A 19,869-nucleotide genomic window follows, 5' to 3' on the forward strand; every position below is an offset into this window, starting at 1 on the left:
CCCTTTCTGTTTTTCTGTTGTGATTTAAACAGCTGATTAATGCAATGCTTTATTTTGTTAACGAATTATTTATAAGCGGCCCAAGGAACTTGGTATGTAGAAGGGTATCCACCTTTTTAATTCCAGATAATTGTGTACAGGATTATAGCCTAAGAAATATGTTTTTAAAAAACTGTATTAAAAAACTTCTGGGAGGAACAAATAAAGAAAATTATGTGGAAAATACTGTAAGAATGTGTTGAAAAGGTATTGTTAAAATATAATATTCTTTGGTTTTCATTTTGTGGAGTTTATATTGAATAGAAAATAAATTAACCAAACTTCATTCAGTTTAAGTTTGCTATTATTGCAATCAGACATGAAGTTGCTACTGCTAACGGTTGACACTGACACTTGCATAACAGGACTCTGCAAAACCAAGGCCACATATAGAAATATTGAATTATTTTGGACAATTCAGCAGAATACTTGATTATGTGAAGAAATATTACTTATCTTCAGATTATACACTATGAAAAATATACTCATTAACTATTGTATCTTTGGCTCTCACCTGAAAAAAACGTAACAGAATTATGTCAGTTTGAATTGATACAAAGAGCAATAATGAACTTTTGAACTGTTCAGAAGAAGAAAATAAAAATTTTGGTGATCTTGACCAATCTCAATTTTGTACAGAATGCAAATAATAATAATAATCTTTCAGGAGGGGTAGGGAAACATAAATAAAAGATTAATCTGGATAAAGTTATAAGCACTCCATACTTATTTAGTCTGGTATAAATCAGACTATAAATCTAGTCTGGTGTAATGGTTAAGGCTCAAACCTGCCTGGAGCCTGTGAGTTCTAGTCCTGCCTTAAGCACAAAGCCAGGTGAGTGATTTGGTTCAATTACTCTCTTTCAACCTTAAGAAGGCCAGTGACATGCCATTTCTAAAAAAATGTTGCCAAGAACATCTAAATATGTACATGCATATATAAAACTCAATATGAAATAGATAACCACAAGGAGGAATTTAAATGTGGGACAAGACCCTGTAGTTGGAAGTGTTGTTTAGTAAGCAAGATTAACAAATATTAATAAATCCACTGAAAAGATGAGATTGGTATAACAAGAAATGGCTTTTTAAGTAGCAAAGCAAATAAGGATTATGCTGATGCTGCCTTAATTCTAAACCAACCAGACTGATACATTTTGGAACTGGTTTAGAAGAGATTCAGTCCTGCTGATCGGTTTCATTTATGCATACATGGGCATATATTTGTATATGCATATATACATTTTATATACAACTGATGAAGTTCAATTTTTCTATAGAGTTAAAGGATCAAAATGCGCACATTAGCAGGTACAGCAACCAATTTAAAACAAAAACTCCTGTATTCCCAGTTTGGTTCCGTAAGCTCTGCTTCAGATACTATTGAAAAGCAGGAATCTGAGTGACATAACGGTTATAACATTTATCTGACATATAAAATGCCACTGGTATACCCCTTCATTGTTTTTTCAGTCACTTGAGAGAGAAGGATTTCAGTGACTGAGAAGTGATAAAATAAGGTATAAACGGAAAAAAAGGTCAAGGGAAAAAGTAAGAGTTTCTTAGTCTAAAAAAAATTCCTGCCAAGTTTTGAGTCATTAATATTCTACATTTTGGGCAAGTCTCATAAACATTTTGTTATTGAGCTTGAATCTTCTTAACAATAGTTGTAGCAACAATTCTGATGCTACAGGCTGGCAGTCACTGACTAGGCTGAGGGGTTTTTTGGTTTCTGTTGCTTGCAGAATTGAAGTCAACCTTCCCAGGTAGACCAGACAGGAAAGATGACCAGACAACTTAATTCTATTTTATTGTAAGGCTACATAAATAGAATGTAGCAAATCCAAAAATGTCCCATTTCCTTTTACAGTCTGAGAAGTTTGGGAAGGTCTTTTCTGAGCCTTTTTCTCTGCTCATTATGCCGTGGTGAGCTATGCTCTTATTTGACCATTCTTTCTCACATACCAATGCAAAGGTATAGGTCATATTTGTGCTGCGCTGGCAGCGAGTACTTGATATTTTTCCAACCCTCCAGAATCAATTGGTGGCTCCTAGTCATGTCAGGACAGTCCAGCAATACGGATACACCCGAAGTATTTTACAGGAACCAGAGTAGTCAAAAGGACTACATTTCAAAACTAGATGTGATAGTAAAAGACAGCAGAAAAGAGCAAAAAAGGAATGCACTTAAGAAAGTGAATAATATACCCCCTAATTTCTACTCACTAAACTTTTTTTTTAGATATTTTCTCTCAAATTCCATTGTGGTGGGGAAGGCCATCTAAATTAAAACCAATCTTGAAAAGGAACAACTGCAGAAGTGAAGCTTGTTGGGAGGGCTCAGAAAATTTCCCTTTACGTGGAATCATTAAACTGTATTCCTATTTCTTTATACTCAAACAGGACAGACCTGCATTTACAGAAACTAAAGTTTATTTAACTTTATATTGTTAAAAGGATTATTAACCAATCATTTATTTCCTTTTTGACATATTAACAATTACAATCTGAAAAAAACTAAAGGATTTCTGATCGGTATACTTTATGGGCAATTTTCCCAAGGTGTCACATGAGAAACTGAGACTGTTGTGGTGCGCCAAATCAATAAGGTTGTGCAGTTTTGTTACATGTAGGGTGTACCTTTATTGACCTCACAGAGGACTGATAGAGATATCCCAAAAGAGAGATGTGGCCTGCGGAGTGTAAAATGCCTTTTGGGGGGGGGTTTTTTTGGGGGGGGGGTTTTGGGGGGTGGGGGGGGGGGGGGGGGGGGGTGGGGGGGGGGGGGGGGGGGGGGGGGGGGGGGGGGGGGGGGTTGGGGGGGGTTTTGGGGGGGGGGGGGGGGGGGGGGGGGGGGGGGGGGGGGGGGGTTTTTGGTTGGTGGGTTTTTTGGGGGGGGGGGGGGGGGGGGGGGGGGGGGGGGGGGGGGGGGGGGGGGGGGGGGTTGGTTGGGGGGGGGTTCTTTTTTTTTTTTGGGGGGGGGGGGGGGGGGGGTTTTTTTTTTTTTGGGGGGGGGGGGGGGGGGGGGGGGGGGGGGGGGGGGGGGGGGGGGGTTTGGCGTTGGGGGGGGGGGGGGGGGGGGGGGGGGGGCCCTCCCCCCCCCCCCCTTTTCCCCCCTTTCCAAGAGGGGGGGGACAAGGGAGAAAACAACCCCCATTTGGTCTGATTTAGAATATAAAATGAAAATTTCCAAGCTACTTATGCCTCTAATTTTCAGACTGAAATAAACAACGTAAAAAATCCAGATTGGAGACATTCAGGAATAAAAAGGGGAAAAAAAAGTTATAAATATTGATTAGGATATCTCAAATCATTAGGAAATGTTAGGAAAAATATACTTTCATTATATTCCTTCATGTTTCCTTTATACTGGGATATTTGCCAAAGCTTTGGTTTTTACAATAAGAAAATCTAAACTGTTTGTTAGAAGTTTAGTTGTATCACAGGATTGTATGGCTCTATTCTTTCTGTTAATGGTTACTGCTTCATTCATTACTGCCTAAGTACCAGTAAAGAAATACAAGTTGGATTATAAACCTGCATTTCCAAACACAAAGAAAATTATAAATATAGTCTCATCATTTCCAACTCTGTATCTGATCTAAGGAATAAAGACCCTTTCAAATTCTTCTTTGTTACCTGCCCAAGATTCATTTTAGATTAATCTTTTATTTTGCTTTATTTCTAAAGGACATCCATTACTTTGCACTAGATAAGGGTGAATTGGCACTAGCTGAAGTGGCAAAGAAAAAAGCTAACAACATTGACACAGAATCAATAACTACTGGAGTTGGTAAGAATGAACACTGTTTTTAAAAATGGCTTTTTGTTTAAATCAATACTTGTTCTTGTATCACTGTCATGTTATGCTTGTATAAGGATATAGGCTAATTGGAATTGTTTTTTGTTGGAAGAACAGTATTGCATCGTTATGGAGAAAGGAAAGCATACAGAAACAGCCTTTAGATATACAAGTGACAATGGCAGCATTTTAGAAGTCCTCAAAGGCAAAATAAAACAAAAATATCAAATTATATTAAATGTTGAAAACAAAAATCTAGATCTTGACATTTATATTGACAATTATACATTATATTCAAAGGGATATCATCAAATGTTTTTACACACTTTACCTTTAATATTTTAGATCTACTATCCTCTTACTTGGATTATTTTATTCTAAAATATATATATCAGTTCATACATCAACCTCTTTAGGTAAGCAGATGTACAGTTTGTGTATATCAGAAATACTGTATAAAGAAAGTCCCGGCTTCAGGAATACACATTTTGCTTTGTTTTTCAGTCTTCTGTTTTTGAAAATATGTATAAATGCTCAATTGTTAAATGCAAGATATTAAAATACCTTATATTATATACTAGCTCTATACCCATGCTTTGCTACAAAACTATGTGATTAGGCGTAGTCTTTGGGCAGGAAAACAAGGGGAAAAAATTGTGCCTCTGGCTACCATCATCCATCGGTATTCATCTGGTTAGCATCCTGTCCAGGGGTGGGATTCTACCGTTTCTGACTGGTTCTATAGAACCCCTTGTTAACTTTCTAAGCAGTTCGGAGAACCGGTAGTTAAAAGCAATCTCCTTTTGTTTTTTTCCACCCTTATTATATTCTTACCAGTACACCTAGACTTCCTGTCTCTGGAGCTTCTGGGGCTTGACTTTTTTAAAAGGGAAGGGTTGTTTTAAGATTTTTACACTGCTGTTGGGAGGAAATACTTCCCTGGACAATCATCAATTTGAAGAAATAATTGAATAATGCAGCAGAGCTGTCAGAAAGAAGCTTTTAATGACAAGGAACCAAGATGAGTGACATTCAGCAAGGCTTCTTGGCTAGCTAGAAAGATGAGCCAACGTAAATTTAAATACCCTTTCTGAGTTTTGGTCTAAAACTGGTTTTTGGTGAAAGTTAATTCTGTACTTGGTGATGTTTAATCCTGTGTTTATTGATGGGATAACTTTTCCTATTCAGCTTCAACAAGCAACAGCTACTGTTGTGATTTAATTATTTGTATTGTGTTTGAATTTTTTCCTGCCTCATGTTTTCTTTTTCTATCTGGGGAGGGGGTCTTCCTTCACTGCTTTAGTGGTATCTGCATTGTCCTTTTGGGATGTACTTCCAAGAGGCAGGATGCAAGCTTGGCGCTGATTTTTTTTTTACTGCCTTTCTGGGGGTCATGTGACCTTTCCTTAAATCTGGATGATTTCCTTAGGATATCTTGTGAGGTGAGTGAGACCAGCTGGTATCTTTAAGTAGTGCAAATGGATTTAAGGATTGCTTCTCCTGGGTGTGCTCTTTCTGGAGAGCTTAAATGACCTCTCTGCTAAGGGGTTTCATTTTATGAGCAAGAGTAGGCTGCTGATAGTTATCACTGCATTTTAACTATTTTAATTCCTCAAGGTGCTCTGGCATCCTGCCTGATTTATAACTCCAGCTTGCAGGTATTTTTAATCTAATGATTGGTATTTAGGGCAGCTTTTTGCAAGCAAAGAAGCTTTTTGTATTTTTGTACAGGTAATCTTTGACTTACAACAGTTCATTTAGTGACCATTCAAAGTTACAGTGGCACTGAAAAAAGTGACTTATGACCATTTTTCACACTTATGACCGTTGCAACATCCCCACTGTCATGAGAGGCCAGGTAAGAAAAAGTGCCCCTTGACATGAGTGATGCCGAGTTGGCTACACCCACCCAGTCACACGACCAAGCCACACCCACCAACTAAGCCATGCCCACAGAACCAGTTGTTTAAAAATTGAATCCCATCCCTGGTCCTGTCTGTGTGAGAGAATTGAGGGCTGTTTGGAAACTGAAACAATATTTGCTGTGTGAGCAAGAAGGAGACAGCAAAGAGCCAAGGCATGGCTTAGCTTAACTGTTCTGTACTAAAGTTGGTTGCTGCTCTGAAACTGAAGCTCCTCTCGTGTGCTTATGTTTTGCATTTGGAACAGATTTCTTTTCAGGTGGGGAGGGGGAGTAAAACTCCTTAGCATTAGAGCATGTTAATAATAATATACGAAATACTAATGCTCTGATGGTCATTTTGAAAAATCCATTCTTACTGAGCACCTAGAAGCCAAGAGGAACATAGGTGCCAAATTTCAAGTTTATAGGCTTTACGGTTCTGGAGATTTTGTGATGATGTGTGAGTGATATTTCACTTTTATATGTATAGATTTTATTATATAAAATTGAAGAAAACAAATGTATTTGAGGCAAACATTGCATTCTCAGAGTAAATGTGTTATTTTGATCACAGCAAATTTGTTTGGGAAAAATGTTAGACGTAACCATTTGATTATGACATCAGAGAATTATCACTGGTCATTTTGCATTTGTTTGCCAGTGCACATGTTTCTATACTAAAATATACATCAGAACAGCAACCTTTCATTCTTAATGTTTTCTTTATGCTATTCCACTCACCTCCATAATCAAGTAATCCTTGATCTGTACCCCATTCTGTAATAAGTGATTTGCCTCTCTTAAAACTTAAAACAGAAATATTTTCTTCTTGTGTTGTTCTCTAGGTCCATTGTGTGTTCTCTGTGGCGTATGTAGTTTGAACAGACCATAGTAAGACACTAAAGTATTATTTGTAATATGGCAAAAAAATTAAACCCTGAGCTTATATATGATCTACTTACAAGGACATTGTTTGCCAAATATAATATATAAGTTAATGAGCAAATATTTCCTGCCCAGCGAAAATTAAGAGTGGGTTTGGCAACTCAATCAATAGAACATCTGCTTGTTTCATTTGAGATTTGTTGAAGGCAAAAACTAGCTATCTTTTGCCTATTGCCTGGGGACAAATAAATATTGTTGAGTTTAATTAGATAAAAGCTTTTTAAGAGGTCAAGGTCTCAAAGGGCTTTTTATGTTTGAAATCCCATGTGAATGTATTTATAGCATTATAAGATCAAAATAGCACTTTCAGTTCTAAGGATGTATTAAGTCCTACTCCTTGTTCACCTCAGGTTCCATTCAAAGTGAAGACAAACATTATGGACTATTGCTATAGAATTTTACATGAATTTTGTATGTAATGCAATTGATAATCTTCATCCTCACAATAATCTAGGAAAGGAGAATATGTCTCCTATTTAATATAGACAGAACTGGGTCTGTTTCTCATTACTTTGTTGAAAAAATGAATTTATTTCCAGGTCTGTTACACTACAGATATTACTTTTTAGTATAACTGTATCCTCTTGTTATTAGCTGTCCTATTCCAATACATCCATGTGCATTTAGAATTCTCGCTGATTTTCAAAACTTAACCCCAACCCAATAAAGTCTATACCAAATTGTAATTTTAAAAAATCACTTGATCTTAGCAAAATGATAAATCTACTACCATCCCAATATATTACAGACATGGTCCAATATAAATAGCTGCCTGCCATTAATTTTATATTTACTACTCAAAATATTGATAGTTAAATTGTGGCCAGCCACCCCAGCACTATAGCGCAAAGCTTGAGCTGTTGCCATCTTCTTGCCCTCTACTTATCTGCCAACCTGTTGATCTGTGTTCCACTCACCCTGCTGGCCCTGCTACCCTGAATTCACTGATACCTTGAATTCACTGGTCCTGCCACTCACAATAAAGATTCTTAGGTCTTTCAGAGCAATGGTTGCCAACCGGTGGGCTGCGGCCCACTGGTGGTCCGCGAGAAAATTTTGATGGTCTGCAGAGAAATGTCACCCCTAGAGTACCCCCAAAACAATTAATCCAGGCTGCGCGGGAACACAAGGCTGCGCCACCCACATGGCCTGCAGGAGCTCTCGCTCTCTCCCTCCCTCCCTCCTTCTCTCTCTCTCTCTCAAACAGAACTAATAAAAGAGGAGGTGGAGTTACGGTCTATGTGTAGAAATACAACAAAACAACAATAAAAATGTATGTATTTTAATCTGAATGTATTTGGGTTAATATAAAAGCAAATAAGAATGGCATAGCCATAGGTATATATTACAGGCTACCCAACCAGACGAAATACAGTAGATGAAGGTTTTACTAATCAGCTAGCTAAGGTGTGTAGGAAGCACACCACAGTAGTAATGGGCCACTTTAACTACCCAGTGAAAGACCAGGTTCCTGACAACCTAACAGACAAATTTTTCATCCAAAAGATAGAGAAGGAAACTAGATGGTCAGCCATATTGGATTTAATTGTCACTAACAGAGATGGAAGAATATAAGGGGTTGAAGTTACAGGGACTCTGGAGGAGACTGACCATGCAATATTGGGATTCAACATAATGCAAGCATAAGCAATAGAACAAAATCAAACTAGAGTCTTGGACTTTAAAACAGCTGATTTCAACAAACTTAGAGAGTTTCATGGATGGAAATGTTAAAGAGAAGGACAATTCAAGAATCTTGGGGAACCCTGAAAATGATATTATAGCACAATGATATTTTTTCTTGTTGTAAAAGAAAAATAAGAACTCCCAGAAGAGATTAGCATGGCTCTATAAAGAACTCTCAAATAAACTGAAAGACAAAAAGGAAAAGTATAAAAACTGGAAAGCGGGACACATAACTAAGACAAGTATTTGTCATAACCGGAACCTGCAAAGATGAAGGCAGGAAGGCTAAGGCTCAGAATGAATTAAGACTGTAACAAATGTCAAAAATGATTTTAAAAAGCTTTTTTCAACATATAAAAAACAAAACAAAAAAGACAAGGAAATGATTAGTAATCTTCTCACTAAGGGGAGAAGAGGTCAAGAAGATGAAGAGTAGCAGGGAGAAAGCAGAACTGCTTAATTCATTTAATTCATCATCTGTCTTTACACAAAAGGAAAAAACAATCAAATCTGTCAAAAACAGTACCATAAAAGACAGATTAGGAATACAAGTCCAAATACGCAAGAAAATGATAATAGAACCTATTCACTCTAGACAAGTTCAAATCACCAAGACCAAATAGATTGCATTGCATAGTTCTGAAGAAGCTGGCAGATGTGATCTCGGAACCCCTGAACCATATCATTAAAGATTCTGGAGTACCGGAGAACTACCAGAGAACTGGAAGAGTTTAAAGCCCCAAATACAGTAAAGGCAATTAAAACAGAAACATCCATTTTAATATTTGTCGTGATCATAACACATGAAATATTTGACAATTGGCCTCAAGATAAATTATGGTTGCAATTATCTAATAATCAAATTCCAATTTCAATAGAATCATATTCTATTAAAACTACATTTCTTCTGATATAGTGTATTCACCATAGAAACCACTGTATGTTACTGCAGTATTTGTGGATTCACTTAATTCTGCCTAATCAAAAGAATAGGAGAAATTTATGAAAAATAGAATGCCTTGTGCAAATGCACTTAGCACATAATACTAAGATGCATAAATGAAAGTTCAGAAGCGTAAATGAAATTAGAGATATAATGTCATATTAAATTAAAGAGTTTTTCCAAATTATTCGATTAGATTTTTAAAAGAACAGGTTCTCATCCATCTGAATTGGACAATAGAGCTGTTTGAAGAAACATTAGAAATACATGAAAAACATTAGAACCAGGCTGGGTCACAGCAAAGCCTAATCGTTCTGAGAAATAAATGTTCATGAGCAAAGGATAAATGCAATAGCAGCATTCCACTAATGTTTCCCAATAATAATAATTACTAAGAGCTATCGGTAGAATAATTGCAATAGGAAAGACACATATTTTTATCTGCAATAGAAATATCTAAAGATTTGAGGGGCTTGGTGCTGCAGAAACAGATAAAATTATCAATTAGGATATACGGTAGATCCACAATGAACATTACTAAGTATTTACTAAAGACAACAAAAAGATAAAATCTGAAGGATTGGTGATTTATATGCTGATAATAGCAAGAATGGTGTTAATCAAAAAAAAAAAATCATTAATTTGTCTTCTTAGGTGGGAGGCAACTTATCTAGAAAGGTGAAACAGAAAAATTCTCCAATAGACTGGCTCGAGCCAGAATCTAAAATGGCAGTCTTAATTGGTCCCCAAGGGAAATGCAACCTAATTCCAGTTGTGTTAGAACATTAGAATTTGAATAAGGAATTTGTAGTAAGATTTTCAATATTTTTGATTGTATTGCTTCTAAACTAGTAGATTCCTGGTAAATACATAGCTGAGAACCAAGCAGTATCAAACCCAAAACTTTAGCTATAAATAGTTAATAGCTGCCGGGACATAGTTATTTATTTGTTTGTTTGTTTGTTTGTTTATTTATTTGTCAATCGCTTACAAGATAATAAGTATAAGTATAAACATAATTATGAATACTTGGAATGGATATATATATAAGAAAAATAAAAGAAACAATAGGACAGGGAGAGTAGGCACATTGGTGCACTTATGCACGCCCCCTACAGACCTCTTAGGAAAGGGGTGAGGTCAATAGTAGACAGCTTAAAGTTTTTGGGGGTTGAGTCAGGTGGAGTATTCCAGACATTGACCACTCTGTTGCTGAAGTCATATTTCCTGCAATCAAGTTTGGTGCGGTTTATCTTGAGTTTATATCTATTGTGTGCTCTTGTATTGTTATGGTTGAAACTGAAGTATTCATTGACAGGTAGGCATTGTAATGTATGATTTTATATACTATATTTAGATCGGACTGGAGGCGGCGTAGTTCTAGCTTTTCTAGGTCTAGAATTTCAAGTCTGGTGGCATAAGGTATTCTGCAACAATTAGAGGAGTGAAGAACTCTTCTTGTGAAATATTTCTGGACTTTCTCAACTGTGTTAATATCAGATACGTAATGCGGGTTCCAGACTGATGAGCTGTATTTGAGTATTGCTCTAACAAATGTTTTGTTTGTTCTAGTTCAGTGGTCGCCAACCAGTGGGCCAGGCACCACTGGTGGTCCAAGAGAAAATTTTGGTGGTCCGTAGAGAAATGTCACCCCCAAAGCAATTAATCCAGGCTGAAGGGAACACAAGGCTTTGCTGCCCACAAGGCCTGTGGGAACATAAGGCTTGTGTCTCCTGCATTGTGAACAACACGAGGTAGTGAGGGGAGGGGGGAAAGGGCGGAGGCGGGGAACTTGCCCCACTTACCCCACGCACCTGGCCTGGCCACTGGGCTGCTTCTTTCCACATCTTTCTTCTGCTTTTGGCTACACGCAAGGAAAGCAGCAAAAATCTTTCTTTCTCTCCCCCAAATTCCGCCAGAAATGAGTGTTTGGGACCCTGCAAGGCATCCTGCTCCAAGAGGCTGCGCCAGCAAAGACTCATTTCTGGTAGAGTTTGGGGGAGAGAAAGAAAGACTTCTGCTGTTTCTGCTGCTTTCTTTGCATGAAGCCAAAAGTCTCTCTGTCTCTCTCTTCCTCTCCCTCTCTCCCATGCCCCCCCGAGAACAGAGCTAGAGACGGTATCCTGCAATCCCAAATAAAGAATGATTGATCGGTAGGAAAACAGGGTGGGGAATTTTCCTGCAGACTTTTGGGGGGATTTTCCCAGGGTCCCTGGTCCACGGGATTTAAAATTATGAGTTTGGTGGTCCCTGAGGTCCAAAAGGTTGGCGACCCCTGCTCTAGTTAGTAGTGTGATATTACCAGAGAAAAAGCTATGTAGGATTAGGTTAACAACTCTTAATGCCTTTTTGGCTATGTAGTTACAGTGGGCTCTAGCACTTAGGTCATTAGAGATGAATACTCCAAGGTCCTTAACAAGTTTGGATCCTCAACAAGGTCTGACTGTTCAGCTTATATTTCATTTTCTGGTTTTTTTTTTTACCAATATGTAAGATGGAGCAATTATTTGTTCAGATTTGAAGTTGTCATTTGTTTGACCATTCTGATACATAGTTGAGGTCTTTTTGAAGGAGAGCAGTATTGTTTGTGGTGTTGAATAGCTTTACATCATCAGTGAAGAGAATGCAGTTGCTTTTAATATGATCACAGAGGCCATTTATGTAGAGTATGAAGAGAGTTGGACCTAGAACACTGCCTTGGGAGACACCATTGTTGACAGGTACAGAATTTGATAGGACGCTCCCAATTTTGACCATTTGTTGCCTGTTTGACAGGAATGCTTCTATCCAGTTATGCAGGTGTCCAGAGATACCGTAAGATTTTAGTTTTAGTAGTAGTTTGTCATGTACTACTGAATCAAAGGCTTTACAGAAGTCTATGTAGATTGCGTCTATTGCTTTCCCTTGATTGAGTTGTGTAGTTCATATGTTTTTGCAGTGTAAGAGTTGCAGATTACAGGATAGATTTTCTGAAACCAAATTGTTTATTAGAGAGTAGGTTGTTTGTCTCTAAGTGGAGGATGATGGATTGGTTAATAATTGATTCCATGACTCCACCTGACATTCCATGACAGGTGACGTAGCATAAAGAGATTGGTCTGTAATTTTCAACTGGGCTGGGGTCTTATTATTAACAAATTGGTCTGCAAATTTAGCAATAGCAAGGGATGTTTTGGTCTACACTAGAAGTTCTTTTGTTTGGGTAGACCAGCAGGCAAAAGACTGAAAATAGGTACCTAGGTATTTAAAGGATTTTAAGTAGTCAATGAATTTGTCCATCTAATTGTGGCCTGAAAGCATTTCCTTAAGAATACCAATACTTTTGTTTTAGAGTAATTTTTTTAGAGCTTTAAGGCATCCTCAGAGGTCTACTTGGATTACAGACAGTATGGCTGCATTGTCAGCATAAAGGAGAAAAGAGATGGGGCAGTGGGCAAGGGAGGGAGAATGGAATTCTGGCTTAGCAAACATCTCAATATTGTTAATATAAAAGTGATGAAACTTATAGCTATTACTATGGAGAGATAATAACAACAAACTCTTAGCAAAACTTTAAAATGTCATAATTAATAAAAACTTGTGAAAATGAACAAGTTACTCATAAATACATTACTGCATTTTGAAGCCGATGTAGTAAATGTCAGTATGTTTCCCAAGGCCAGCTTCCAATAAATTGCATTAGGTTGCAGCAAGATTAATTTATTTTAACCTTCAAATCAATTGCGTTCACCCCAAAGGGATTCATGTTGTGACAAGATTCCCAATAAATGATGCATAGTTCAAAGAGAAATTCCAAAGCTTTCCCTTTTTATAAAGAAACATTGCCTTTAATTGTTGTCTGCTTTGCATTTTGGTAACATATGTAAGAAAAGTTTTCTATTGTAACTGGTATAACTTCATTATTATTAAAGTCCTTCCAGAATTTATTTAGTGGCACAATATCTAATATGAACTTTTGATATATTTTTAAAGAAAATGATTACACTTGAAAAAAAATTTCAAGTTAAAGTTTAATTTATGGTAATATGTATGGTACAATAAGTGTCCTATATAAAGTAAAAATGTATAATGTCATGTTACATTTGTGAAAATTTTAATCACATTTTAATATGATAACATGTATTTGCAATCAAATTAAGTGATTATTAGCAAAACAACTGTTCTTTAGTACGATATAGAATTATAATAGACTAACATGTAAACAATTGTAGTATTACCATCTTATGTTTTGAATACCATTAAGTTAATCTCAAATAATTATATTGATAATTGTGCCATACTGTTTTCCATGACTTTATGACTTGGTACAAATGCACCAATTATCTTTTTATGACATACAAATTTTGTGAGTATAGAGAAAGAGGGAGCAATCTATACCACTATATTAAAATTATGGACATAAGAAATTGAAAACAGATGCTGGACTGGAATCCAGCCATAGGTTAATCTGAAATAAATAAAATGTTATTGTTATCTTAATTTATATTTGCTGCTTGCTACATAAAATGGTGATTTAGAGCAATTCTGTATAAAGATGAGGCAATTGTGTTCATATTGTTGTACAGAAATACCTAACAATATTTCCATGCTTACTCAATGCAAAGACATTGAACTGTTTCAGAAATCAAAGCATCATAATGTGGCAACAACTGATGATGTGTTATTAAATACAGCAGTGTTGAAATATTCATAAAAATATAACCATGTTACTTAGAATAACCACATCATAATACATACATATAGAACTATTATAAAATATATTTTATAAAGCCACTCCAAGATTTACTTCTTTTTTAAAAAAATATAGTTTATTAGTTTTTACAATTAAAACCAACCAAACAATACATACACAAATAAACAAAAAGAAAGGAAAAGGAGAAAGGAAAGAAAAGAGGGAAAAAATTGAAGGAAGGAAAGAAAGGAAAGAAAAGGAAAGAAAAGGAAAAAAGGTTAAAAGTATTCTTATTTTTACAGTTTGCAAGATCTTTTTTCATAAACTTAATTTATGTCATGTACACACACCTGTTCTTTACTTATATCGCTACCTCGTTTTTATAGCTTATGCCTCATTGTTATAGCTCCTCTTATGCCTTATGATATATAATTTATCTTTGGTCAATCCAATTGTACCAACAATTCCAGCTATCATAATATAGTGAAGTATCTTTGTTTTTTAGCGCCAAAGTCAATTTATCCATTTCTGCACATTTTGAAATTTTTTCGATAATCATTTCATCTGATGGGATTTGGTGATGTTTCCAGTGTTGAGCGAAAGCTAATCTGGCTGCTGTTAGAATGTGTATTATTATGTATTTAGCTTTTTTGGAAATTTGTTTATCAAAAATCCCTAGTAGGAAGGACTATAAGTTTCTGGCAGCTTATTTAAATAAAAAAAGAATTACATTTAAATGGCTTATTCCAGAAGGAATGCTAGTGATGTGGAAAGAGAGGAAAATTAATATAGACACCATGGAAAAAGCTCAGGACTTCTACGAACGGATGGTGGGCCCACAGGAGCAAAGTAGTAGGGAGGAATTGGAAACAAATTCTCAAAAAGAATATGGTGGACATAAAAATAGAACCGGAACTGTAGAGAACCAAGAGAACACTCACTTACAACAAAAGACAGAAGGAACCACACAAACACAAGCGCAAGGAGAGAGAGGAATTGTTACACGACAAAGAGCAAAACAGAACTAAATAGATGGGAGAAGAAAAAAAATTACTATCAATAAACATAAACGGTTTAAATTTGACAAATAAAGGATATTAACTAAATTAACCAAACAAAGTGTCAATATAATATGCCTTCAAGAAACCCATATAAAGAAGAAAGATGAAAAATACTTAGAATGCCCGAAATTAGGAAAGTTATTTACCACACCAGCAGATGACGGGAAAAAGAAGGGAATCGCAGTATATGTGAAAGAGGATATGAAATCAGAACTAATATGGTCGGATTCGGAAGGAAGGACTCTGGCTTTGCAGATCTGGATTAATGACATCCCAATTCTTTTAGTAGTAATTTATGCCCCAAATGGAGATCAAAAAGAGTTTTTTAAACACCTATATAGAAAATTGTTGAATTGCAAAAAAGAAACATTTGTATTATAGGAGACTTCAACTCCATTGCTGATTTTCAAAAAGACCACAGTAATGGCGGAAAGAATAAAAAGGGGAACAGAGAGCTCCCTAAGATCTGTAGGGAAATGATGAAAGAGCTAAATCTGACAGATATATGGAGAAGACTTCACCCTGAAAAAAAACAATTTACATTCTATCCAATCCCCACCAAACATGGACATGGATCGACATGGCATTGATGAATGGGGAAATAGCAAACGAGACAAAAGAAGTGGAAATCTTGCCCAATGAATGGGCAGACCATAACCCAATTCAGATAATATGGAAGGGTAGGGTAAAACCAAAGAGAAGATGGACGCTAAATACCCAATTAATAAGAGAGAAAGAATATATCAACAAATTAAAGGAGGAATTAAATCTTTTTATAAAAGAAAACGATAACAGAGAAACTACAAAACAAAATATTTGGGACACAATGAAGGTGGTAATAAGAGGTATAACAATCTCTTATAATGCCAACAGAAACAAGGAAAAATATTCCCAACAAAACAAATTACAACAAAGAATTAAGGAGCTAGAAACCCTCCTACAGAATACTCCAAAAGATTTAAAACTGCAAAATCAGATAAGAATAGCTAAACACAAACTGAATTTAATTGAACAAGAGAAAATGACCATGAATTTGAATTTGACCAGACAAACCTATTTTGAACATGCCAACAAGCCAGGAAGATGGCTATCTTACAAATTAAAAAGAAAGAAAGAAAAGAGATTGATATATCAGTTAATAGATAGTAAGGGAGATATACATCAGGAAATAGAACAGAAAAAAGAAATTACTCATAAATACTTTGAAGATCTATATAAAAAAGAAGATGTCAATGAAGATAGTATAAGGAACTATTTAGATGAAGTGAAGGATAAGGCAATTGGGGAAGAAATGGTAGAGCTACTAAATAAAGACATTACTGAATCGGAATTGAAATCAGCAATAGAGAACCAGAAAAATAATAAAACCCTGGGCCCAGACGGGATTCCAGGGGAGCTGTACAAGGCAATAGCAGAACAAATTGGACCACTTATGGTGGAAGTTTTCAACGACGTTTTACTGGCAGCCAGGATGCCGGACTCATGGAGGGGGGCATTGATTTCGCTGATCGCGAAGGAAGACATGGATCCCAGATATATAAATAATTACAGGCCGATTTCACTTTTAAATACTGATTATAAGATATTCACTTCTATTATAGCAAACAGATTAAAAAGAATGTTAAATCTGTACATACATGAAGACCAAAACGGATTTCTCCCAACTAGGCAAATAAAGAACAATTTAAGAATAGTATTAGATGCACTAGAATTTTATGAAGCCCATCCCGAGAAGCAAGTAGCATTCATGTTTTTAGACGCAGAGAAGGCTTTTGATAATCTAAATTGGCAATTTTTAATTCAAAAAATTTACAATTTGAACCTGGGCACCAAATTTGAAAATATTATAACTACCATATATGACACACAACAAGCTAATATAATAATAAACAGGGAATGTACTCGCCCAATAAAGATAGAAAAAGGAGTGAGACAGGGCTGCCCACTCTCTCCCCTGCTCTTCATACTAGCACTAGAGACATTATTAATCCGAATTAGGCGGAATTCAGATATAAAGGGACTAATGGTCAAGAAAGAGGAATATAAATTGCAAGCATTTGCGGACGATATGATTTTTTTTATCAAGGAGCCAATAGATAGGGGACTAAAATTGATGAGTGAATTAGAGAAATTCAGAGCAGTAGCTGGACTCAAAATAAATAGAAAAAAAACCAAATTAATGACTAAAAATCTAACAGAAAAACAGAACATAGAACTAGAAGAAACAATGCATATACAAGTGTCAAAGAAAGTGAAATATCTAGGAATTTGGCTAACACCACACTGTAAGACACTTAAAGAAAACAACTATGATAAATTGATACATCAGGTAAAGAAAGATTTAGAATCATGGGGTAAACTTCAAATTTCACTACTAGGTCAGATCGCTACCATTAAAATGAACATTCTTCCCAAATTTTTGTACTTATTCCAAACGATCCCAATTAAATTACACAAAAAGATTTTCGAAGAACTCAACAGAATAACCCTGAAATTTATTTGGCAAGGGAAAAAACCCAGAATAAATGTAAAAGCAATGCAGGATATGAAGAGCAGGGGAGGATTAGCATTTCCAAACTGGGAGTATACCATACGGCCACCTCATTAGTTTGGCTGAAGGATTGGGTGAACTTAACCAACAAAAGAATATTATTCCTAGAAGACCACGATTTACAAAGAGGGTGGCATGCCTTCTTATGGGATGTAGGGAAAACCAGTCAAAAATATTTCCATAGACATTTAATCAGAGACGCACTACTAACAAATTGGAAGAAAATACAGAAAAAACATTATACAAAAGTACCAATATGGATTTCAACAATGGAGGCGATGATTCACCCAAACAATCTGGAGATTACCTTATTGGACCCACAAGGAAATTTGAAACCAAGGCAGGAACTACAGGAGCAAGGACAAAAAATTGACCAATGGGTTTACCTTCAGATTCAAAGTAGATACAAATGAGACAAGAAAGAATTTGGAATTAGCAATAAACTTCAACAATTAGATAAAATTTTATTAGGATCAGATAAAAAAAAACATAACCAAATTTTACAATTACCTATTAGAAACAGAATTAGAAGAAGAAATCGTAAAAGGAAATATGATCGCTTGGAGCAGAAATGTAGGGCGCAGCATCACATTAGCGGAATGGGAGAAAGTTTGGGGTAGAAACAATAAGATCACTAAATCGACTGCATACAAGGGAAATCTTTATAAAATGTTTTATAGATGGCACCTTCCCCCTTTGAAGTTAGCGAAGATGCACCCTAACATGAGTCCGTATTGCTGGAAGTGTAGGAAAAAAGAAGGAACCTTTTTCCATATGTGGTGGTCTTGTACAGAAACCCAAAAGTACTGGAAGAAAATCAAAACTTGGTTGGAAGAAATTACAAAAGAGCAGATCGAATACAAACCAGAGTCCTTCCTACTAGGGATTTTTGATAAACAAGATTTACTTCTTTAATCAGTTTTTTCCCTAAACTTGTATAAAAATATTATCTTCGGTATTTTGTAGTTTTTAAACAGTGAATTGCAGTCACTGCTTTATGTGGAAGCCAAGGAATAGCTCATGTTTTTTTCTTGGCTTGATTAAAGGACATGACACAATAACTGAGACTACTTCTGTTTGCTTTTCCAATGTCATGCTATCTATTTTGATCTATATATTCCACTGCAAATGATTGACACTTCTAATAAATATATGTATATCAAAGGCAACTGGTTTTCTTAGCCTGTTCTTACTGAAATTTAAATGATAAACATTGTTTTCACCTTCTGTAACATAACCTTTCCAATCAGTGTTAAATATATGATCTTTTCAGCTTTATGTCTTTGTATTGGTTGAAATGATTCATTATCTATTATTATCAATCTGTATAATTTGTTCTCTGCATACTGGAATAAACCCCTGAAACAAACATCATCAAGTTATACTGAATCGGCTTGCAATATTCAGTAAAAAAGAGGAACAGGAAAAGGGATGAATTGTATTTTAAGGAAAACGTATTAATCCAGTATTTCAGTATTGGGTCTTCAATAATCCATATAGTTTACTTATTTAATACAAACAATGAACCATGAAGATACAAGTTCTTTTAGGGCACCAAAAAAGTATAAAACAATATTATGATCAGCCACATGTATCAGCTACAACCGTGATGGTGAACCTATGGCACATGTGCCAGAAGTGGCACGCAGAGACATCTCTCCAGGCACGCCAGCTGTCGTTTGTTGTTCTTCCAGATACATATGCGCTGGCTAGCTAGTCTTCGCACATGCATGCGTGCCAGAAACCAGAAGACCATGTGGCCGGCACACATGCACGTGCTGGAAACCGGAAAAAACTTTAAACCCCAAAAACTTTAACTTCCCCAAACCCCAAAAACTTTAACCTTAGACTGTCTACTATTGACCTCACCGCTTTCCTAAGAGGTCTGTAGGGGGCGTGCATAAGCGCACCAACGTGCCTACCGTCCCTGTCCTATTGTTTCTTTTATTTTTCTTATATGTACCCATTTCATGTATTCATAACTATGTATACACTTATACTTATTATCTTGTAAACAATTGACAAATCAAATAAATAAATAAAATAAATAAATACCAGCTTCCTGAAATGTGCATGTGTGCTGGCCACATGGTCTTCCAGCTTCTTATGCTACTCCACATGCGTGTGCATTCCCGTTTTGGCACTCAGTGTCAAAAAGGTTCGCCAACACTGAGCTACAACGTGATGTTACCAGGAATCATCTTTGTGATGGTATGTCATGGCCACTTTGGTTACAATGAATAAGTGCCCTTCCTGAAGGACAAATC

General features: G+C 36.1%; 1 protein-coding gene across 2 annotated transcripts in view; it reads left to right on the top strand.

The window, feature by feature from the left end:
* The window catches only part of WDPCP (WD repeat containing planar cell polarity effector), a 179,850-nt gene that overhangs the window by 116,050 nt on the left and 43,931 nt on the right, over positions 1 to 19,869 (top strand). For both annotated transcript variants that reach the window (XM_026712893.2, XM_026712894.2), the window contains exon 14: positions 3,730 to 3,832. In XM_026712893.2, the coding sequence (XP_026568678.2) occupies positions 3,730 to 3,832 (103 nt within the window). The remainder of the gene's footprint in view (positions 1 to 3,729; positions 3,833 to 19,869) is intronic.

The sequence above is a fragment of the Pseudonaja textilis genome, chromosome 1 (genome assembly GCF_049901715.1).
Source record: "Pseudonaja textilis isolate UNSWEBS1 chromosome 1, rPseTex1.2, whole genome shotgun sequence".
Classification (NCBI taxonomy): domain Eukaryota; kingdom Metazoa; phylum Chordata; class Lepidosauria; order Squamata; family Elapidae; genus Pseudonaja; species Pseudonaja textilis.